Source organism: Carassius gibelio, chromosome A12, assembly GCF_023724105.1.
Source record: "Carassius gibelio isolate Cgi1373 ecotype wild population from Czech Republic chromosome A12, carGib1.2-hapl.c, whole genome shotgun sequence".
Lineage (NCBI taxonomy): Eukaryota > Metazoa > Chordata > Actinopteri > Cypriniformes > Cyprinidae > Carassius > Carassius gibelio.
In genome coordinates, this window is record NC_068382.1 from 14,758,303 (window position 1) to 14,783,298 (window position 24,996).

The following is a 24,996-nucleotide window of genomic DNA, read 5'->3' on the forward strand; positions in this document are numbered from 1 at the left end:
CTTTATAAGTTGCAAAATTTAAATGAAAATGTATTATAGAAATTATTAGATATGTCTAACATGTTCAAGCAAAAACTGTGGCAAAATGATCATTTAAATGCTATTTTTCTTAAATGCATTAACACTCACAGTCAAAACACTTACGATTGCATTTTCATTCAATGACACGCAATGAATGTAGCAAAATTCAAAGTGCACACTGAAAATGCATTCCGAGCCGATCACATCTCCGCCCCCTCCCGCCCTGTCAATCACTGCGTGAACAAGGCGGGGCTTACAGAAGGTCGAGAGACTCAAGTGAGAGAAAATGGACAAGACAGTTGGCCCGTGTACGTTTTGATCATTTCGGTTTATGGTTTCAATATTTCATTCGCACTTGTGGGCGGAGCTGAAACGCTGCTTTCATCTGATTGGTCGAATCGCTCCGCCTTCAGCTTGGTCTTTTTATTGTTTCAGGCAGAATAAGAGTCAGTGCGAGTGAAGCACTGTAATGTCTGAAACCACCGCTCACTGTTAATTAGCATAATATTTGAATCAGATGTAGCTGGGCACATAATTCGTGCTGTCGAGACCTGCAAATTATTTCTAGGTTGTAGTATTGTATGAATATTGTCCCACTGATAAATACAGTGCAAATAGTTCTCTCTTTTTGAATAAAAGTGAAGTGGAAATAAAAATCAATAATAGACTGAACAGTTCCATGTCTGTAACATTTACCACTCTCATCTTTTTAGTCATAAGGCACTAGGTATGTGTGTGTGTGACATTAATAAATAATTGTAAAAATTAATATAGTTAAATTTATAAATAAAAATAGTAAAATTAGCTCTATGCTGCCAAGTGCTCCTGTAGCCTATCCCAGAGCGCCCTCTCGCGGCTGTAGACGGTAATGTTTTCTCTTGGTCCTGAATAAATGCGACTTATAGTCCAGTGCGACTTATATATGTTTTTTTCCTCGTCATGACGTATTTTTGGACTGATGCAACTTATACCGAAAAATACAGTTAACATTATTATTATTATTTATTATGAGAGTAATTGAAACAGGCTAGAACTTAAATGTTTCACCCAATTCAGCTCAGATCTTCAGACTCGTCCAACTCGTGTTGCTTGGCCAGACTTACCTTCCCAAAAAAATCCTATTTAATTTTATTTCATAAATTTAACTATATTTATTTCCACTTCACTGTTATCCAAGGAGACAGAACTATTTGCACTGTATTTATCAGTGGGACAATATTCATACAATAATTTAATGGGGTCTCTTGCAGGTCTCAGCAGCACAAATTATGTGCCCAGCTACATCTGATTCAAATATTATGCTAATTAACAGTGAGTGGTGGTTTCAGACATTACAGTGCTTCACTGGCACTGACTCTTATTCTGCCTGAAACAATAAAAAGACCAAGCTGAAGGCGGAGCGATTCGACCAATCAGATGAAAGCAGCGTTTCAGCTCCGCCCACAAGTGCGAATGAAATATTGAAGCCATAAACCGAAATGATCAAAACGTACACGGGCCAACTGTCTTGTCCATTTTCTCTCACTTGAGTCTCTCGACCTTCTGTAAGCCCCGCCTTGTTCACGCAGTGATTGACAGGGCGGGAGGGGGCGGAGATGTGATCGGCTCGGAATGCATTTTCAGTGTGCACTTTGAATTTTGCTACATTCATTGCGTGTCATTAAATGAAAATGCAATCGTAAGTGTCTTGACTGTGAGTGTTAATGCATTTAAGAAAAATAGCATTTAAATGATCATTTTGCCACAGTTTTTGCTTGAAGGTGTTAGACATATCTAATCATTTCCGTAATACATTTTCATTTTAATTTTGCAACTTATAAAGCGTTAAAATTAATATTCATTTTACATGTCAAAACTGGTGTATGAAATGGCAAATTAAACTTATGAAATTTAATTTTGATTTTCATTTTGCACCAAACTTTGCACAAATGTATTGGAAAATGTAAATGTAAATACAGAAATGCATTGCCATTTTACATATTGCATTGTCATTTTGCATATTACATCCCAAATTGAATAATGCTACCCATATGCTTCCATAGAACTCAACCCTGACTGGAGCAAAACATCAAGTATTATATTATTATAACAAGGTATGCATACAAGCATTATCATCTGAAAAATGTCGACACGAAAAATGGGGTTTATATTAAATTAAAGGAAATCATTCATTTGAAGAGGATATGACAATGGCCCTCAAGTAAGCTGACACACTGAGTGGCTTGTTCCATTACATTTTTGTACTCTTCAATTTTGATATTCGCTAGGCTCTGGCATCAGTAATCTCCAATATCCCGAGCACAGAGCAGGTGCAAAGCTTTTATTATGGCTGTGGCTAGTCTGTGCAAATTGTGGTTCTCTGTCTGAAGAGGATTCGTCATCTGGACCCTTCAAAATCACTTAAAACCAGATAGACAGCTCCATCTAAATAGCCAAAATATTGCTTTACATCTCAATGAGGATAAATAAATCAAGACACAGAAAGCAAGCAAATCTAATTTATTAATCTTACCACTCTCAGTAACCGATTGAATAAAAAAAAAAAAAAAAAAAAAAAATACCATGAAAATTAATCCATTCCATTCAGAGTAGAAATGTTTCGACATTTTAGGCCTGCTTCTTGTCAGTGGAACCTAATTCTCTCTTTTTCCAAAGGACGCAGCTTTGCGTGACAAATCTATATGTGGGGTGACAGAAGGCAGCTCAAGTACATTAGAAATGCTCAGCCAAGGACTTTCTGGTTTGGGGACAAAGATAAATATAAAAAGAGAAATCCAGCTAGCCAAGGATAGTCATAAAATTCCTTCAATTTCCATTCCAATATGACAGTACAGGCTAGAAGGCTGACACGTGCCCGCCATAGAGGCCCAAACATGCCCCTCCTAATGGTGTGCACTGGGCCTTGACGAGTTAATTAGACCTCAGAGCTTTGCAACCTACCATTACAAACTAGCAGTCCACAAATCAAACCTGTCCTTCCACTGAGACATGGAAGGAAAAACAATGAAAAGGCCCAAATTCAGTGTATACACAGAGAGACATGCGCTGCCGCCATACACACAATCGCCTGAGAGCTGCTGTGGCTCCCGAATGCCCATTTTCCACAGCAATAATATCTTACAGCCGTGGAAGAAATTTTGTAGATGTGTGAGGTGAAAGCTCTGAGGGATTTAAAGATGCTGAGGATGAAGAGGGGTAATAACCTTCAAACACATAATCTCCCCATATGGATACGGAATGATGCACATTCACATTTTTCAAAAAGATAAGGGAACCAGAAAAAGGTCAAAGAGGGGAAGCATAATACTCTGTATAGTGATCAGTCAAACTGAAGGTGATTTCATAAAAAGAGCTCTTGTATATTCCCATTATCTTTGGTTTACAATGTGTGGCTAATTCTTTTATCCTTTATTTTGAAATGGGTAATCCTCGTCCTGTGCTTATAAGTCATATTTAATCATGTAGTAAACTTTCCCAAATATGTCACTTTTTACTGATTGAGAGTGAAGTTGGATACGTTTTAACTAAATTAGTTGTATTTCAGTGCAAGTAGTTTTTAGGCTTCCTGAAAGGAGAAAATGAACTCCAAGTTCTCTCCTACGCCTTCCACCCCAAACAAGGTTAACGGAGAGCTGCCTGTTGAGCATGTGAACGATCCATTCAGATGGACAGACACATGGCCCTCACTCACTCCCACCCTCTTTTACAGTCGTCTGTGGAAAGGTTTAGCAGTCTTGTACCGGCCCCTGGGGTGGTGTCAGGGAGACCCCCAGCATCAAACATTAAGAAGTTTCCGGCACAAATCGCACGTACCAGAATTGTCTGATCTCATCTCATGTGCACACTAACTATATTCCATCTCTTGTAGGGGGAAATGGTTTACCATCTCAAGTTATCTCTCAGCATTCCCACAGATAAGCACGAACTGGGCCGCCTGGATCCAGGGGAGAAAATAGATTACTATCACAGGCAACGATTAAGAAAAGCAAGTGTTTAGTAGTGCTATTTGAAATATGTAATGGGCACTGCTTTGAATCATGTTGAACTCGTTAAGAATGGATGTCTAGGGGAAACACACTGTAGGAGTGGATTCCATTGCGCTGTCTAAGTGGAAAGTTGTGTTCTGCCCAAGTGTTACAGGCTTGCTCTGAATACAGACTCTCCATACCTGCTGGCCAGAGGAAAATGGACTTATATTTTCTATTTCCTATCTAATTAGATAATAATCTAAAGAGATGTGCATGTTTACAATCCTTAAGGTTAGATTTCATTATAGAGAGATATCTCTTAAGAAATCTCAATTAGTGAATTTGGGGCAAAAAAATATCTGGTATATTTTGTCCTTATAAGGACAGTGGCTCAATGAACTACAAAAGCATGGGAACACTGCTTTATGCATCAGTGGGGACATATATACACAGTCAAACTCACAGACAAACAGAGTGGGCTGCCAGCTCAAGCCGGTGCGGTCATCACTAGCAGGTTTCGTAAGTATCTGAACTACAAATCCAATAGGCTACTAGCAGGACACAGTCCTGCTGTGAGTCTCATCAATCACCTGTTCCTTCCATCAGCGATACGAAACACCCACATGCAAACATCATCAACAGACACACAAAACCTATTCACTGAACTTCTGCAAAGTCTGGCTATTCCTGACCCCCCCAGATGGACGGCCAAACACTTAGTAAAGAACTTTGAGACTATAATCATCTACTATTGGCTACAAATCAGACAGACAGATGCCCATTTGCTCTCTATGTCCATGGCCAATTCAAATTTTGTCTACCATACACACAAAATTAGAGACACTGCCAAATGACCCCAACAAATAAAAACCCCAGTGACTTCAGCTGATTATACTAAAGTGTATCCACCTGAGCTGGGGTCAGTGTGGGGAAAAGCAGTGCACAGCTACAGGCCTCGAGGCTTCTTGCCCCGGCGCTCCTCCTCCAGGAGAGAACCTGTGGACAGATGAGATAAACTCATTTTGGAAATGGAGCGTTTTTTATTTCAGTCTAATTACTCCATTTTTCCATAACTCCTGTCTTAATTGGATTCCGGGGGCTAATGGCTTTCCCAGCTTTAGCATCTCCCCCCAAATGTTTTCTTTTTTCTTTTCTTTCTTCTGATTCCTGTCAACTTTCTTCCCTGTTTTTACTTCTCCTAAATTGTGGTCATCTCCAGTCTGCAAAGAGGTCATAAGGATTAGCCGATCACTGAATACCTGTCTTCACATCATATCACATTACATATCATGGCTGGGCCGCGGTGGTAGCAGCAGATGAAGCGGGCTTCGGCAGGAAGTGTCGCATTGCCTGGGACGACTTCTACGCCTCTGTGAAACGCTCGGCAAATCCCTCTATCGCCGGACCAAAGAGGCCGCTGGGGGAGATCGGTGCGTCTAGGAACTGGGCTCTGTCAGCATCCTTGAACTCCGTAAGGTTAAACAATAAGTGGCGCTACAGGACGACCAGGTTACCCATCAAGCGCCCAATGGCCTGGGCAGTGCTCTTGGTAGCACGCAGCGCCAAGTCTGTTGCACTTCTCAGCTCCCTGAGCGTGGCGACATCTGGGCCAGACTCGTCGGTGGCGGCGAGAAGTTTGGCCTGGAAGACTTGCAGCACCGCCATAGAATGGAGCACCGCGGCTGCTTGCCCTGCCGATGAGTAGGCACATCCGGCGAGCACCGATGTCGTACGGCAGGGTTTGGACGGATGGTTGGCCTTGGCTTTCCATCCAATAGCGGCTGGCGGGCAGAGATGCACGGCCACAGACTCGTCCAGCGGCGGCAGTCATTCGTATCATCTTTCTTCAGCGCCGTCAATTGAGGTGAGGGCGGATGAAGATGAAGTACGCAGGCGCGCTGAGTAGGGGGCGTGCCACGATTTAGTGAGCTCGTCGTGGACCTCCACGAAAAAGGGAGGGCGCGAGGAGCGAGATCGCTCTCTGAAAAGAAAGCGATTCGCGAGTGCAGAGAGGCGATAAAAATCTGTATCTAAAGAAAAATCTGTATCTAAAGAGTTTCAGAGCATGTGTGAGGATAACCAGCTATGGCTGAACTCATGAGCATATAACATATCATTTCGAGTGAAAAAATTAAGAGAAAATCCAAAAAAAGTCAAAGGTACAAGACTGAGTACATATTTTCATTTCGAGCGCAGGAACTACTCATCCCATAAACCACCGCGCCTCACTGAATTTGACTGAAGCCACAACTGCGAACGAGGGAACGAGCCTTTTGAGCGACTTCCAAATCTTGATGATGGCCGCTTGCGCGAACTTTTTCCTCCGGTGAATTTTATTTTATATTGTGACACTGCAATAACACTGCACGATCCAATGGCTGTGCAGTTTCACTGCGTGATTGAATAAGGCTTCAGTTCAGGAGAAAAAAAGGGGTTTTTCCCATATGCGTCTTCGACGCAGTACGAGTCAAGTATTGAAAGGGAACAGATACAACACTTTCCACAAACACATTAAAGCAGTCCAACAGTTCTAGAAAAGAAAAAATAAGAAAATAACACAAACTGTAACACTGCAGACTGAAGTAATGGTTGCTGAAAATTCAGCTTTGAACAGGACTAAATGACACATAATATTAAAATAGAAAACTGTAATTTTAAATTGACATAATATTTCACAATGTATTTTTGTCCAAATAAAGAGACCTCTTTGAGATACATTTAAGAAAAAAAAATCTTACCCCCGACTTTTGAACAACAAAGTAGATATACAAATAAACAACATTTACCTTCATATTATACTGAGAGAGTCACTGAAATGGAGGAATAATAATAATAAAAACTGGAGTAGAAATAGAATGGAACACTATGAACTGCTATGAACTGAAACCGAAGACTCATGCAAACGATAAATTATTTTTATACTATTTGAGACATTTAATACATAAAGATCCACTAAAACACTGTACTTTCTGCGGCCACTGAACTAAGCTGTCCCAGAATACATGAGTGTGTGTGGTGACAGATAATGAGAACGCTAAGCCACACTCAGTTTCCACACACTGATGCTATAGAGAGAAAAACCAGACTAAGGCCTGACTGAGAGCTGGCCTTCAAACAGCCCAATGTCCAACACACACCACATCAAGAGCTCACTGGACCTCCACCACAAAGCCTGGAAATGAACCAGTGCCTTTAACTGCAATATGTTTTACAGTCACAAAGAGCTATTTAAACTAAAAACACTGCCAACACAAAGGAAAAATCAGAAAGTACAGTTGCTCAGGACCACTGTATGAGAAACAAGTGCAAAAAAAAAAAAAAAAAAAAAAAAAGCATGATAACTTCGATATCACTGATATCAGATATTGCAGTTAGACTGAACAACACCTAGGAATCGCTACAAACAATAACAAAGTCAATCTTAGATAAAATTTATAAAGCACATGGTAATGCCAATTACAACTACTGCAGAAAAACAACTGCTACCACTTATAGTGTTCCTGTAACTCAATTGATAGAGCAAGGTTGGGGGTTTGATTCCCCAGGAACACATGATAGGTAAAAATTGATAGCCTGAATGCACTGCAAGTCGTTTTGGATAAAAGCGTCTGCTAAATGCATACATTTAATTTTAATTTATAAACGAAGAGATAGGTAAAGCCAGAAGGAAGCTAGACAATGATACTATAGGACGTGCAGCCAGGTCAAAAAGATTCTTGTCCGCAGACACCGAGAAGGAGAGAGGGAGGAGATAACGTGAACAGCACATGAAACGGTTACGAGAATGACAGAACGGTATAGACTCAATAAATCAATAACACACTCATGGAACAGGATTCATCAATAATATGAATCAGACAGAAGATAGAGGGATGATATGGGACAGAGGACAATCACATAATTACATAATCAAGTATAATCAAAAAGAGCTCACCAATATGGAGTCCACTTAAATAAGAGGCAAACTCAGCGTCCTCTTCAAATTATGAAAGGCAGAAAGAAATCAGGACAGATTTATATTAGAGAGAAGTTCGAAACACTACGATATACTGAAAGATATACAACAAAAGATTGTCAATTCAGCTTATAGGTATATAAATCAAAATGACAGTGATAACAGTAAGTTTTTTTTTTAAATAAATAAAAAAACAGTTTTATTCAGCAAGGGTGCTCAACATTGATCAAAAGCGACATTAAAGACTTTTACACTGCAAAATCCTATTTTAGATAAATACAGTTCTTTTAAACGTTAAAAACGATAAAAAGGTACAACATTTGTGAATGGAGTGGTACCATTTCAAAATGTAACATGTGCCATTAATAGAAATGAGCAGCTTTAAGGTACAAAAATATACCTTTTAAGGGTAAATGAGGTACAAAGGTATACTTTTTCAAAAAGTACTGCCTCAGTGACAATTTTCCTGAGAATGTGATTTCCACAAAAATATTAAACAGCACAACTGTTTTTAGAATTGATAGCAAGAAATGTTAGAAATCACCATTTTAGAATTATTTCTGAACTATCATGTGACACTGAAGACTGGAATAACGGCTGCTGAAAAATAAGCTTTGTCATCAAAGGAATAAATTACAATTTAAAATACATTAAACTAGAAAACGGTTGTTTTAAATTGTAATTAAAATTTTTTACTGTATTTTTGATCAAACAAATGCAGCTTTGGTGGACATGAGAGACTTTTTTCCAAAAACATATCCCGAACCAAAACTTTTGAATAGTTGTGTATTTTACATTAAAATACAACTATCATATTTCTTCATCAACTGATCCTCTCCTGCAAAGCCAGGTGGACAGATCAATGTAGACATTCAACATTCACATCTTTCCATGTGGGCCATAAACTTCAGATTTCTTTTGTCTATTAGACACAACACATAAAGCATTCAATACATGTCTTTCAGATGGGATAAAAGAAGTTATTCAAAACATCTTTTGCATCTTGCACAACAATAAGACTATGAAATACTGGGGGAAACATTCACATTCAAACTTACATTCACACGGTCTATCATGAAGAAAGACTAAAATGGATGGGATTCATCTGAGCACTCATCATACAAATCTCATTTAAAGTTAAAGGGGTAGTTGGAAAGGCAAACGGTGATGTACTGTGTCTTTGTGTATTAAGAGAGATACAGTATAGTGAACTCTTGGCCCCCTTACACACTCTGCTATGCTCCATTAGGCAGTTGTGGTCCACTGAATGCCAATCAACCATATCTTCATTGTTTGGTACTCTGTTACCACATACAGGGGTCCCCAGCCAATGATCTAATGATTATGACATCTAATAGGTGAATCAGAGTTAGTCTGAACGGTGTACCTTCAATGTCCTCCACTGGGAAAGCAAAGAAAGGAATATAATAAACATAAAAAGATTAAAAACAGATCAAGAGAGGGATAAGGAGAGCAAAAGAATGGAAGAAGAAGAAACTGACCTACCCCATGCAATAGTCTCATCATCTTTGGAAGGAAAAAATTAAAAGGAAAGATGCAGTGATGTGACGAAGTACACATTACAAACATGTAAACAAAATACAAAATGTATAGGGACAGTTCAACCAAAAATGTCTTTCCAAAACCTGTTTTACTTTGTCTACTGTTTTAATGAAAGACAGTGGGGTCCGATGAGGTTTTAACACCAATGTTCTACAAAAAGTGTTATTTTCCAAAAAAAATAAATGATCAGTTTTCAATTTTTGGAGAATTATCCCTTTAAATGTCAAAATAATGTAAAATTCAATGTTTGTTTTCTATGAAAAGTCTTTATTATGCTATGGTGGTAAACCATTGCTTACCTCATAGGTAACTGTAACTACTGAACAATTAACATAGTTCATAACAGCAGAGAAAGTGTGCTTTTGAGTGTGCATGTGCAGGCCTGAAGACATGAGAACATTTGGATTCACTTTAAAAGCTTCCTTCAGTTCATGTGGTCTCAATTCTACTAAACAAGCTTAAATCAAAACACATACGAGCAAAGGGCAGCATCTACACAGCCTGCCATACACATCCACATAGTCCAGCCAAAAAAGCAATACCATGAAGAGGAGGATGGAGGGCAGTAAAATCTTTTGTGTGCTATCAGTCAAGTGAATCCTTAAGCATCTGCCTTCTTGTCAGTGTGACCCAAAAAAAAAGGACAAAAAAAAAAAAAAAAAGACAAAATGATAAAAAAAAAAAAAAAAAAGACAACCAGATATAAGGGCATGTTTAAGGTCTGGGACAAGAAGTGAGGCCACATAAGCTTAGGATATGGAAAAATATACAAAGTAAATGGGTACGATTTACATGTGAAAATGGATAACTGTCATGTCTGTTATAATTACTGACAGTGTTTTTCAGAGAAACTGAAACAGAAAAGAAATTTAAATCATGAAGAACCTTAGAACAGTAAAATGTGTCCCGAGATCCATTTTTAAAAAATTGTGTGTTTGGTCACAAGAATTCAAAAAAAAAAACAATCAAATAAATCAAAATAAATAAATAAACATTGGATATAAATATACATTTAAATTGGACAGAGCAAATATGGAAACTAATTAAATGCCTTTTGCCTACAACAGTTTATAAATTAATCTATAACAGATGATTCATTCAAATAAGTGGTGATAGTGATTGTAGATTAAGTTGTAGATGCAAGTTGTTTCTGTATCTACAGTGATGACAGAACAATTGGAATGAAAGTATGTAAGGTCAAACAAACAAAGGGCACAAACCAGAGCATGTGAAAAGGCAGGAAAGAGCTACCGACTCACTATGTTGGGTGAAAACTTTTGAACACGATGAAGATGACCAAATTTGTCTTATTTTGTTGAAATATAATTTTTTTCCATTTAGTTCTGCTCTTCGTAAGCAACAGAAGATACTTGTATGCTTCCCAGTACACAAATTAAGTACAATTTACCTTGATCTACAAATTCCAAAAGTTTTCACCCCCCAGCTCTTAATGCATCTTGTTTCCTTCTGGAGCATCAGTGAATGTTTGAATCTTTTTAAATAGTTGTGTTTGAGTCCCTCAAATGTCCTCAGTCTGAAAAGATGCATCTCAAAATCATAAAGTCACTGCTGGAAATGGTTCAAATATGCAAAGATGCAGGAAAACTGAAGAATCTGCAGGACCTTAAAGATCTTTCTGAAGAACGCTGCTCAGTTTAACTGTTCAGAACAAACAAGGGACTCATGCACAACCATCACAAAACAGAAAGACAGTCGAGGATCATCAGGTAACAGAACACAGTATTAAGAACCAAGGGTTCCCAAACTTTTGAGTGGGGTTATTTTAATAATTTCAGCAATTTTTTTGTCTTGTGGACTAAATGTTACTATCTTTTATGTACAATATCTTACTCAGGACAGTACTAAATAAAAAATAACATGCATTTAGTATGATCTCTCTTATTTTTTGAAAATTACTCATATTTTTACAGATTCTGCAAGGGGTGCCCAAACTTTCGAGCCCCACTGTATATATATATATATATAAAGAGAGAGAGAGAGAGAGAGAGAGAGAGAGAAATATAAAAGTAAATTTAAATAGAAGTCTACAGAAACCACATATTAATTTTCAGGGTTGGTAACTGGAAGGTTGCAGATTTGACATTTCAGTGTAAAAGGGATAATTAAGCAAGAAAAAATATATAATAATAATAATACATAATTATTTATATATGACATACAGTATCAGCAAGCAATCATGCCGTTCTGACAAGTAAGACTTGGAGTGCACATATCTGTGGTGCAAAGCACTAGTGTGTGTTCAGTCATCAAAAGAAAGCCCTTCACCTCTGCCCTTTGAAATATGGGCTAATGTCACTGCACTGCAGGCCAGTAGACAGATGGTCTTACTCTTAAAAAGGACACGCTCATGAAGATTCAAACTAAAAAACCTCTCTCTTCCAAACACATTAATAAGCATCTATACCTGTGAGGGAACACATTTGGATTGGTACTGTATCTGGTCTTTTTCTGGTCACGTCATGCATGGAGCTTTAAGTTTTTCTGACAAATCCCCATATGTCCCCATGACGTGCTTCCAACAAATTCTACACTTGAAAAGCTGAATAAAAGCAGCACTTTAATATTACTTATGCTTATTTTTTAAGTGAAATGTAAAGAGTCTACAAAGACGACGGCAGTTTCACGACCCCTGGGGTGGTCCTGGAAAACTCATCAAGAACCAATACCTCAGTGACATGCACATCAACTTTTCCTTCTCATTGTTTTAAGCAACTGATAGAGTGATGGAGAAAAATGGAAGAGGTGGGAGGCCAAACATGTGGCATGGGGGAAAAGAATCCAGAGTGGCTGTATTATTTAATCAAGTGTGTGTGTAGCTGTATGAATGACGGCAACATGTCGAGTGTGTTGCTGTGTGTCTGTCTCGTGGTGAGGCTTAAGTGTGCCCATGTGTTGAGAGCAACCCAGCACAGCTCCGTAAAGACCCCTGCTGTCAGCCAGTGGGAGAGATTAGAGCTGTGGTGTACAAATACACACACACACACACACACACACAGACACACATACAGTAATCAGATAAGACACATTAATGGAAACCAGGAGAGGAAGCTTATGTCCAGGCGTGCATTAATCCACATGTACATGAATACACATGTGTGCACATATCAACCTGGCACCAATCAAGGAAATCTGGGCTCCCTGACCGCATTCATGTCACCTACCTTTCCTCCCTCTCATCTAATCTTTTCAGGTTTCTGTTCCTTCTAATCTTCTTTTTTTTTTTTTTTTTTTTGCCATTGCTCAACTCAAATACACATGCCTCTTGCATACAATGGTTTCAAAATAATTTCTGCTGTAGTCCCAAAAGGATGAGTATGTACAGGGCTCAACAATAAGGTAGCTTGCTGTCTGAGGTCAGAAAATTTTTTTTTCATTACCACTGAAAATTTCACATTCATTGACCTTGTCCATCAATGTTTTACGCCAGTGGTTCTCAACCATGTTTTATTCAAAAGCCCGACGCTGTACAACATAACATTCAAAGACCTGCCTTCACCCAAACAGCCTATTCAACTTTTTAATGAAGAGAAACAGAGTACTGCTATATTAAATGAATTAACCATGATTTACTTTGTGATTCCAGAAATTTCAAGGACTGCATGTTCTTCAATGAGAACAATAGTAATTGAGGGTGAAAAAAAACCCTATCATAGTCATAGTTTGTTTACTAGTCATTATTATTTAGATTAGACTTACTTACATTAGATTTATATATATATTCCTAATTTAAATGCTTTTTAGTCATCCTTGCTGAAGCCTCCTTGTGGGCCCTGGACCTCTGGTTGAGAACCACTGTTTCTGTATCTCTGTAAATATATATATAAACCTTTTTTTCATTATGATGATTTGTCACCAAGATAGTGGTCATTTCCAGCAAAATGTTTATGAATGTTACATTATATTTTATGTAATCTTAATAGTCTGTAATAGTAATAGTCTGACTGGAATAGCAGAATGAAAAAAAAAATCCTTATCGTTGAGCCCTGTTGTGTATGTGTGCGTTTCAGTGCTCATTTGCTGCATGACTGTATAAGTGTGGTCCTTACAAAATCTTTTGCTGGGGGTTCTCTGAAGAGTTGCGACGGTCATGGGTCTCCAGACGGCAAACCTCCTGAAAAAAAAAGTGAGGGAGAAAGATAAGGAGCCAAAAAGGGTAATAAATAGTCTACATTCACAAAGTCAGTGTTTGGGACTGACAGATGTATTATACGTATGTATTATATGTATTATACAAAAGTGTTAAATGTATGATATGAGCGAGTAGCAATTTCATCCAGCAAATCTGAATTATGCTGAAAATGTAAGGGTGTCAGTCTGGCCATTTAATACATTGTCACTCTTGTTTATATCCAAAATGTTTAAAAGTAATTTGCTAATTAGAAATGTAACACTTTAAACCAGACCCACAAGCCTATTCTGCTACTGTGAGTATAGCCACATAGAGACATGCCATAAAACCATCAGATTTTACAACTGTACGGGGATTACTTAACACTTAACTACAATGCAGAGCTACCTGCCTCTAAGTATCCATTAGTGTGCGAGTGAGGGAGTATATGTGTGAGCGAGAGAAAGAATGGTTAGCCAGAAACAGCACTTGCTACTGTACAATTGACAGGTTCGGAAATAATGTTTTACAATTGAAAGCTACTTTTTTCAAGAGAAACAGAGCAAAGAAACTATTTCCTAAGGCAGCACACATGTGCATGCACGTTAGAGTCCACTTTACGAAGAACGCCACTGGTGTGCAATTTTCCTTGTGTGTGGACGTCCAAAGTGGATGTGAACCAGTGCTATCATTGTCTCTCATTGCTCATTCCAGCCCAGACAGCCACGGAAATCCAAAGTATTTTGGCCGAGCCCTCTTGCACAAAAAGGGAAAAAAATGACGAAGAAGAGGAAAAAGTCAGAAAAGTCATTCCTTTCATAGTAGGGAGTGAAAGTCAGGTTGTAATGGAGTGGAAGAAGTCTGGAATGGTCGAGAGACAGAGAGATGGATGCAAGACAGGAGAATATGATATATGAGGGGGCTGGACAGAGGGCGGACAGGATGATCGAGTCATGGAGTACTGTTGAATTTAAAACTGGTGATAGTGGGAGGAAAGGAGCAGGGAAGAGAGAAAAGCATTGGTTAACCTCTCCTGAAAATGTTTGGATGGGATGAGTCCTGCGCGCGTGTTGCCATCACCCTCCAGTTTGGCCTGCCACCAGGTGGCATCGTCCTGGCTCATAACCTGCAGGATATCTCCCTTTGTGAATGCCAAACCTGCCTCCTTGCAAGGGATTGCCTTATCCTCAGCTGGATTGTAGTCAAAAAGAGCCTTTACAAAAATCTGCAGAGCAAGAGAGAGAGATAGAGAAAGAGAGAGAAAATGGCTTTAAAATGAAGAACTTTAAATGGAATAAAATGAAATTAAAGAAGGATGAGATTGAAATCACATCTGCTCCATCCCTCTCACTAAACCATGACCAAATAAAGATGTATTTTGTTTAGCAGACATGCTTACTTTCCACACATATGCACTACAATGCAGTAATTGGAAATTACGTGTGATTGTCTTTAGCATTTCTCTAACAAAGGACATCATGAGGTGTTTAAAGGATTGGAGCGATTGTGCAGACATATTAAATAAGTAAAAAGGACAAATAAGAAGGGCTATTGAGAGCAACCGGAGACAGCAAAATTCCCAAAGTGCAGAGCAGTGGCTTGTGTTGATTTAGAGAGCTGCATGTGCCATACAGAAAAATGATGTTACAGAGGAGAACGTTTCCCACAAACACACCAATACATCCTGAGGGAACGCTTCATCTCTGTCTTGCACTCCATCAATTTTTCTTATCCCTCTTAAACATGTGCAGCCAATTAGCAGCACTTCAACATATTCATTACATGTGTGGAAAACAGTAAACTATGATCATTGGATAACATGCACATGCGGGTTATGACTGAATTCAAAACTGAGACATATTTAAACCATTACAGCACAGTAAAAGGAATATAACAGACCCACAAAGAAATGGGACAGTCCTCGCTTATAACAGCACTCAAGATTCTTTTTTTTAAGAAATGTTAGCCTTGACTACGTCAGACTTCGTACTTCCGCTCAATTTCAGTTCACTTTTGTACTCAGTCTGAGATAAACCATCTCCCAGTTTTCCTCCGGTTCCAAAACAGCCGGCCAATCAACGAACAGAGGGCGGGCTGAGAGCCGTGACTTAGACGATAAGTGGCAAATTTAAGATTATAGTTTAGGCTGGGAAATTGAAAACGACAGCGGACATGGAAAAACGGGATGCTATTCGCAAAGTATTTGTTTCACATTTTGAATGGAGGTGATGTTGTGGGTCTACTCGCGACAGGTTTTGGGAAAAGTTTAATTTATCAACTGTTACCGATTGTCAGCGAGAAACTGGGGAGGCCAAAGTCCGGCAAGGTGATAGTTGTGATTGTGTCCCCCTTGGTTGCTCTCATGCAGGATCAGGTTAAGGAGGAACCAAAGCTTGCTTGATGGTTTTGTTTTCACAGAATTCCTGTGCCGGTGAGGCTGAGCCGGCGAAACAACACGTCATAACAAAACGTTATGTGATTGGCTTACGGGGAACCAATGATTTTAAACTTCAGACAAGTGCCCCCCTCCACAAAAAATGTAAATTATGCCCTTCCAGACTCTGTCTACGAAGCAAAGAAATGTATTAATTTATATTTAGCAAGGATGCATTCAAAAAAATAAATAAAAATTTACAGTTAAGACCTATATAACGAAAAAAAAAAAAAAAAGGTTTCCATGTATTAAAAATGCATGCTATTCTTTTGAGCTTTCTATTCAAAGAAAAAACAACAACAATGGTATTCCAAAAATATTAAACCGCATCAATTATGCCATTTATACAGTTCCAAATATTGTTTTAGGAGTCTCCTTCAATAGGTCTACATGCATGCACGGTCAAAATCTCTTTCCTTTTTTCAAAAAAATGAATACCAAATAATTTTCCAACGATTCTCAAATGATTAATTCAAAGCAGTTCTAAACTTCAGTCCTTCTAAACCCATCCTTTCCATGAGCTTGCTCTGCTCTAATATGGCCCAGTCTGTTGTGATTGGTCTAAAGCATGTGTGGGAAAAGATACACCCATTAAAAAAAAAAAATGTTTTTCGCGGACAGCCAACGTAGAACATAGGCAGAGATTATGCAAATGTGTTACTAAATGTGCAAATGTGAAGTCGGATTCGAATTACTGACGACTCGTTTAGGCGGTTCAGAATTGTGTTCTTTTGGGAGAGATTAATATGTGCACTTTTTTACAACTTTGTAGCCTAGGGAACATGTTAGGAACAATTATGTTAATTTACATCTATGTTGTTTTGATTGAAATTTCAGTCAGCAATGTATTTACTCAAGGATAAAGCAATCTCAGAATACATTGCAAAACTTTGCTAAAAGGTATAGATTACCACCAAAGTGCTTTAATTCTATGTATTACTGTGCATGGGATCTATGTTTTATCTTTAATCACATCATATCTTTATCTTAGCAACATGGTCCTAATTCTATTGGATTAATCAAGAGTTAACAGTTCTGACTAGAGTTTTTTCCATGCTTCATGTGAAGAGTGTTATTTGTGTGATGCATTTGAGTGTCATAATTGAGGTTTCGTGTAGACAGCAGGCTGTGAGACAGCTCACTTGGGTTAGGAACAGATTGACAGAGAATGTTTGTAAGCTGTACGAGCTGAGAGGTTTAGTGCAAATCATTTGTGTTGAAGATGAATGGGAATGAAAACTTATCCATCAAACCAGCAGCCCATGGTACTCATACAGGGGAAAACTCCCCCACTGTCTGAGTAGAACATCCCATATAGGCCAACTCTTTCTCCTAAACTGTTCATCATGTCTGATCAGCCAAAGTGAGAATGAATTGTACCTTGGGCTCTTTGCTTTGTGCCTCCTCTTTGATGCCTGGGACTACTTTGAACGTGATGGCACCTTGTGACTGGGACTATAAACAGAGTACATAAAGACAACATATCAACAACCTCTTAAGCATATAAAAAGACAAAATTAATGCACCAGTCAACATTATTAAATCTATCTAAAGTAACTTCCACTAGTTCTAAAACATTTTTCAATATTATTTCTGCTAAAATAGTCAGGAGTATATAGGTTTCATGCATTAACAGTCCAAACATTTCCCTTTGGATAAAATCCCCTTTTCACAGCATTCTGTTAAATTACAAAAGTTAAGCATACGGTTTCATGTTGACTTTGCACAGACACATGCACATACCAGGATGCAAATTATTTCCTCAGGTTTTTTGTCATCTACAGGGATACCGTTGACCTCTTTCAGCTCATCTCCGACATGTATCAGCCCTTGACACAACAAAGAGGAGTGGGCAACAAGAGAAGTTAAGACATCACGTACAGCACTTCAGCAGTTTATTCAGTGTAATAAACCATCTCAGACTTTGTGTAAACAAATGCACTCTAACCACACCCAGATGTTTAGTTTGTGTATAGAAAGAAGAGATGCATCAGCGCTCACCACTTCTGTCTGCTGCCCCGCCCCTCATGATGCGCGCCACTATGATCGCTCCAGTGTGTTCATCCTTCTTTATGGTTGCACCCTGTAACACACATTAAAAAAAAGTCAAATCACATTTACTCAAAGAAAACATGCAATTAAAAGTGACCAGGTTTATATGCATATAATATGTTATTAAAATTTTCATTAATACCTATTAAAGTATTAGGTGTCTCAAAGACAGTTCCTGAATGAATTAGCAATTTAACAAATTGGTTAAATAAATGATTCAATGACTCAGAAGACATGTTTCATTACTGAATCAATCAGTGTGTTTGAAAGAATCGGTAGAATGACTCAATGACTCTTTTTAATTCTTGAATGTATCAGTGTTTTTGAGCAAATCGATTAAATGAATGAATAAATGACTCACTACCTATGTTTCCATCCAAAGTTGAGAATTTAACTTATGTATAAAACTGGGATTGGAAAATTGGAAATACTTTAATGACAGACTTTGTGTCAGGCTTTGGAGAACGACCAAAACAAAATTTGAGATGCTGTGCAAAGAGAACGGTCCACTGATTAGGTCAAGTTATCCACATCACACAAAGACACATAACTTTTTTTGAACCTCATGGAGAAATTTTTCATTTCCATCTCCCATTATTTGCATCAACTCCTTTTCGCATAAGTCAAAAACCATCTCAAGTGAGCGTAAAAAATTATTTGAGAATTAAGTGTTCTGTGACTATAGAGTATGGCTAGATACACAACTAATGGCTTAAATGGATTGCCATGACTGCTAAAACACAAGCAGGAATACAAAAGCACAAGCTATCCACGGCACTTGTCTGCCAATATGCCAGCTCTTTGTGTCATCCTGCCGCCATACATACTCATGCGCTACTGTAACAGAGACACATGTGGTCAGATGCTCACAGCATTGCCTGTCACCACACACACACACACACACACACACACACACGTCTAAATTAGAGAGCTAGACTAAGACAGAAAGACTCCTAGCAAGAAGTAGGGATATTCACACACAGACAAACATGTCAGAGAGTTTGAGCTTCAGTCTGCTTTCTTTCATCCTCTGTTTTCTACATCAGTGTCTCGAAGGCTGTTATTATTTCTGAAGCATCCATGACAGTGGATGAAGATGTGGAGCAGTTCCTCCAGTGTGCATGTGTGTTTAAAACCTATTGCAGTTTTTACCTCACCTCATTTTGGGTGTCTAAAGAGGTGGAAAAATTACCTTGACAAACTTGTTCCATTGCCACATCAATGGGATTTTTTTTTTAACCCCAGAAAAATCGTTCCTCTTCTATATGCCTTACCTCAGTAAGACCAATAATCTTTTGTCATAGTGTTTTGATGACTTGGTCACCTGTATTGATTTTGCAATATCATCATCATGATTCCTACATTAGCTCAAGGTCCTCTCTGATGTGTTAAACACAGACTTTAAGATGGAAAGAGCAGCCGTTTGTCGACAGAAGTCTTTGAATTTCCTGTTGATTAAGTAATTGGAACAATTTGGTGACCTGGGAGGACAAAACGTTTGGCCCAGAGCTTTGGGAGGTGAAAAAAAAAAACAGAGATCAGTGTAGCTGTTACATCTCAATGTGAGATAAAGCAGTGGTGTTTATGACACGCATGAGGGGGATTGAGAGAGAAAGGGAGTAAAGTACGAGAATTAGACCACTGTCCACAAGTCTTTCATCTGAAGTCAGAGTCAATTCTGAAGTCAGAGACAAGTTTGGAGTAATTTTATTAATTGATAAAAATCCTATGTACAAGTTTGTTTTTTAAAGACAAAACATGTTCCAGGGATACTGCTAGGATTCTAGTTCAACTACTGTGTGTGTATACATTGAGTAGTCTTCCTCTAACTGGATACATGGAGTCAATCCAAGATACAAAAATACATAAATACATGTAACATTATTAAATTTAAGGATGCCCATTCATATTCAAAAACATCTGTAACATAGCCAATAGATATTAATTAATCTAATACTACATCGAATTAGAGATCGACCGATATGGGTTTTTCTATAGCCGATGCCGATGTTTAGAGATCAGGGTCAGCCGATGGTCGATATGTGCTGCCGATTTTTAGGGCCGATATCTTGAAGTTTCCCCCTTCATTTGCATGCCAAAATGTCGCATTTATAATAAGTGGATGCACAACATTTCTAAACTTATCTTTATTTATTGAGAACTGACTTGAACCATCTCTCGAATCTTAATTTTGTGCACTGCACGGTATTAAAATAAACAATTTATCCAAATTTAACCAAACAAATCAATAAACTGACCAAGTATTAAATTATATATATGTCAATCATTTACATAAAAGTTTAAGAGCATTTATTAAGTAGAATTTTTCAAGTTTGTTGGAACATAAATTTAAACACAAATATACATTTAAATAAATACAATTTTAGGAATAAAAATCAATTAAACTGAAAAATATAAAAAAATAAATATATAAAAAATACTACAACACACTAGCAACCAGCAACATTTGTGTTTGGTATAAATGACACAGAACATCTAAAGTGCATTCTAATTTCAAACTTACATCACAGTCTGTTCATTATTAAAATAAAGCACAGTCAACCAAACATATAAAAGGTTAGACTGGTCAGTTTAAATAGACCGCAGTATACCTGTCCTCTCTGCTGTGATGCCAAGGACATTTTTGCTCATGTGAAGAGGATGATATTTTTCATTTAGTCAAAAAAATAAATAAATTATAGTTTAACATTCAGATACATTGCGAATGTGGAAACATTTGGATATGCGCAGAACGAGACCTGAGCAATAACCTCCAAATACATCTAGTCAAACCCGCGCTCGCTCGTCCTTGTAAGAATCGGATCATTTTTCGGATCAGCAAAAAAAAAAAAAGGCCAAGACAAATAAACATAAGTTTTGTCTTTTTTTTTATTAACGTTAAATTATTCAATGAAAATATATGAAATCAACTTAAAGTGCACATGGCATAATATCTTCTTTCTAACATAATAGCCGGACTTCTCATCTTCCAGTCTGCTGTGATGAAGTGAGCAGTTTTCATCACAGAGCTCTCCGTCCCCCTGGACATTCAGCCGTCTGTCGTGAGCGCAACAGAGGATGCTCGGGATAGTTTATCCACAACTTTTTTTCATCTCTTGTTCATAAAGATCTGGCACAATCTTTTCACTCTAACCTCTTTCTTTCATCATTATATCTGACAGGGAAGCCAAAATGCGCGGGGCGTTCAAGCTCCTCCGTTCCTCCGCTCGCCATGACCGCTGAGTGTGGACTGAACATGCGCAACTTTTTTTTTTTTTCATAAATCAATCCGAGGGTCACGTTTGTGCCGAACCGAAGATATTGATCTGAACGGAACACGGATCAATGATGATCTGTTGCACCACTACTATAGTGTCATTTGAAAACATTGCAGTTAAGCAATTGCGTTTTAAAATACAACAACGAGCACCACGAAAGCATTTAAAGAAGCGCATTCATAGGTCTCCTTGACGAGAAACACTCAACAAAGATAAATGATCTCCAACGTATGGCGCGCTCTCTCCATTTTATCAAATGATTATAATCACATCTATTCATTTTACAGTCCTGCTACTAGCATTTTATTCAGACTAAACCCCCTTTAACTCGGATGAGAAAGCTTTTTTCCAAGTGGCTTTTGCACATAATAACAATACCGCTGCAGACGCATTTTGCAGCATTAATTGATCGTTAATTTAAATGACGATCGATCATGGAAATGATCGAATATTGACATCCCTAAATACAAATGAGTTGGATGGAAAAATGGTTATTGTCTGCATCAAACCATGCTTCCGAACAAATGTTATTCACCGTTCTGGGCAGCTCCAGGACAGCTGTCTCTCCGAGCACGGTGCTGTCTGTGAGCGGGGATGAGTAACGGAGCCCTCAATCACGCTGCAGTGTTTGTGAGAGCTGACAACTTCTCCACCCCATTAACAGAGTGAAATTCTCTGACTACCTTTATCTCCCAGGGCAGTTGTTGAATCTTCCAAAAGTTTTGTCTTGGAGTGCTTCACATGCAGTGGCAGCAGCAGCTCTTTCCACCGCACCAATAACACGGGGCTGCCCGCCGACGTGCCTGACTTTAAATCGGCGTTACAAAACATGGATATCGGCCGATGCCGATATATTGAAAAATTACAAATATCGGCCCGATATATCGGCAGAGCGATATTAAAGGTACAACTTGTAAGATATTTGCAGTAAGATATCGCTTGTGTTTGCAGTTGGCAGTTTGAGTGATGTGAAGAGACACAGAGGAGACTGTTAACAAAGGAATTGTTGAATAAAGTTTTATATTGTTTTATATGTGTACAAAAAGTATTGTCGTAGCTTCATAACATTATGGTTGACAGTGTAATTTACTTGGCAGTCTATGGGACAGTCTCAAGCCTCCCGGTTTTCATCCAAAATATCTTAAATTGTTTTCTGAAGATGAACAAAGCTTTTACTGGTTTGGAACAACATGGGGGTAAGTAATTAATGGCAAAAAGTTCAATTTGGGGTGGAATATCCCTTTAATTTGGAAATGAAGCAAATGGCTGTCTTTATGAATTGCTCACCGAATCAATCATTCGATTCATTCATTAATGTAACGCAGATTCATTTAATTAGGTGCTGCATCTGAATAAATGTTTAGAGATTATCAAAATGTTAATTTGAAGCATCAATTTTTGCAGTATGATTAGTCAAAACTGAACACATACAAACCTGAATGTTACTAACATTTGTGGATGCATTCTAAGATGCGATATGTTTTAAGATTTGATGCTGTCATTCCAGTATCTTTTTTTAAACTGTTTTCACACATTCAGTAACTGATCTTGACAAAGTTCCCGATTCTGACACACTAATATAACCAAATGTGAAAACACATGACACGGTGGCTCCCGCCATTTTTCAAACCCTTCTGACATTTTGGAATGTTTGTGCAATACGTGGCCATTCGTCTTCAAATACTATGATAAGAGTCCGATCTAAATCAACAAGGAAATGCGTAAAGCAGATGTAGTAAAAACATATAAGTTAATTCCAAGTTCTTTTATGATATCAGTAGTTAAGGATAAAAGACTCAAGTTATGTTTAAAATTATTCACGGGTCCTTCTTGTCGAGTTGAGTCAAGTCTGGAGCCCTTTCAGGTCGAGTCTGAAGTCTATTTAAATGAGACTCATGTGCAAATCGAATCCAAGTCACTAATTTGAGTGCTCATCTCTGGTTAGAACCAGTCAAAAGCCTTTCCTTTTTAATCAAAACATGAATAATTTCAATAAAATATCACTGAACTGAAGGTAGCCTGTTTAATTGAGTGTGGAAGGAGTTTTTTCCAGTGTGTTGGAACAGAGCATTATTCACTCAACGAGGTTATTATTCATATCAATAAATCATTACACAGTCAACATTCTGGCTCATTGTGCAAGGCAAAGGCTCTTAGATAATACATAATGCTTTCATAAAAAAATACAGGCAAAACAAAAGCCAAGGCAAAGATTTCTGTCACATACAATTAGAAAGCATATTTCTCATTTATGATTAATCATCATCTAACCCAAAATGACTTTGAGGCCTGTCTTAGAACTGCTCGAAAGGACAAAGCAAGGTTTTTCCTCTTTGTTCAGTGACAAATAAAGAATTACATACATATACATATACACATACACACACACATACACATATATTATATATATATATATATATATATATATATATATATATATATATATATATATATATATATATATATATATATATATATATATATATATATATATATATATATATATATATATATATATATATATATATATATATATATATATATATATATATATATATATATATATATACACACACATATACATACATACATACATACATACATACATACAGGTCCTTCTCAAAAAATTAGCATATTGTGATAAAAGGTCATTATTCTCCATAATGTAATGATAAAAATTAAACTTTCATATATTTTAGATTCATTGCACACCAACTGAAATATTTCAGGTCTTTTATTTTTTTTTTTATACTGATGATTTTGGCATAAAGCTCATGAAAACCCGAAATTCCTATCTCAAAAAATTTGCATATTTCATCCGACCAATAAAAAAAAAAGTTTTTAATACAAAAAAGTCCACCTTCAAATAATTATGTTCAGTTATGCACTCAATACTTGGTCGGGAATCCTTTTGCAGAAATGACTGCTTCAATGTGGCGTGGCATGGAGGCAATCAGCCGGTGACACTGCTGAGGTGTTATGGAGGCCCAGGATGCTTCGATAGCGGCCTGAAGCTCATCCAGAGTGTTGGGTCTTGCGTCTCTCAACTTTCTCTTCACAATATCCCACAGATTCTCTATGGGGTTCAGGTCAGGAGTGTTGGCAGGCCAATTGAGCACAGTACCATGGTCAGTAAACCATTTTCCAGTGGTTTTGGCACTGTGAGCAGGTGCCAGGTCGTGCTGAAAAACGAAATCTTCATCTCCATAAAGCTTTTCAGCAGATGGAAGCATGAAGTGCTCCAAAATCTCCTGATAACTAGCTGCATTGACCCTGCCCTTGATAAAACACAGCACCAATACAACACCAGCAGCTGACATGGCACCCCAGACCATCACTGACTGTGGGTACTTGACACTGACTTCAGGCATTTTGGCATTTCCTTCTTCCCAGACTTCCTCCAGACTCTGGCACCTTGATTTCCGAATGACATGCAAAATTTGTTTTCATCCGAAAAATTTACTTTGGACCACTGGGCAACAGTCCAGAGCTGCTTCTCTGTAGCCCATTTCCTGCACACGCCTGTGCACGGTGGCTCTGGATGTTTCTACTCCAGACTCAGTCCACTGCTTCCGCAGGTCCCCCAAGCTCTGGAA

The 24,996-nt window shown here is 38.0% G+C and overlaps 1 protein-coding gene across 3 annotated transcripts in view; it reads right to left on the minus strand.

The window, feature by feature from the left end:
* Nucleotides 1-24,996, minus strand: part of LOC128025252 (MAGUK p55 subfamily member 7) — a gene marked incomplete at its 5' end in the record, with an annotated part of 83,438 nt that overhangs the window by 22,563 nt on the left and 35,879 nt on the right. For 2 of the 3 annotated variants that reach the window (XM_052611427.1, XM_052611426.1), the window contains 5 exon segments: nt 13,575-13,639; nt 14,665-14,861; nt 17,451-17,525; nt 17,814-17,899; nt 18,072-18,153. In XM_052611427.1, the coding sequence (XP_052467387.1) occupies nt 13,575-13,639; nt 14,665-14,861; nt 17,451-17,525; nt 17,814-17,899; nt 18,072-18,153 (505 nt within the window). 3 annotated transcript variants of the gene reach the window in all.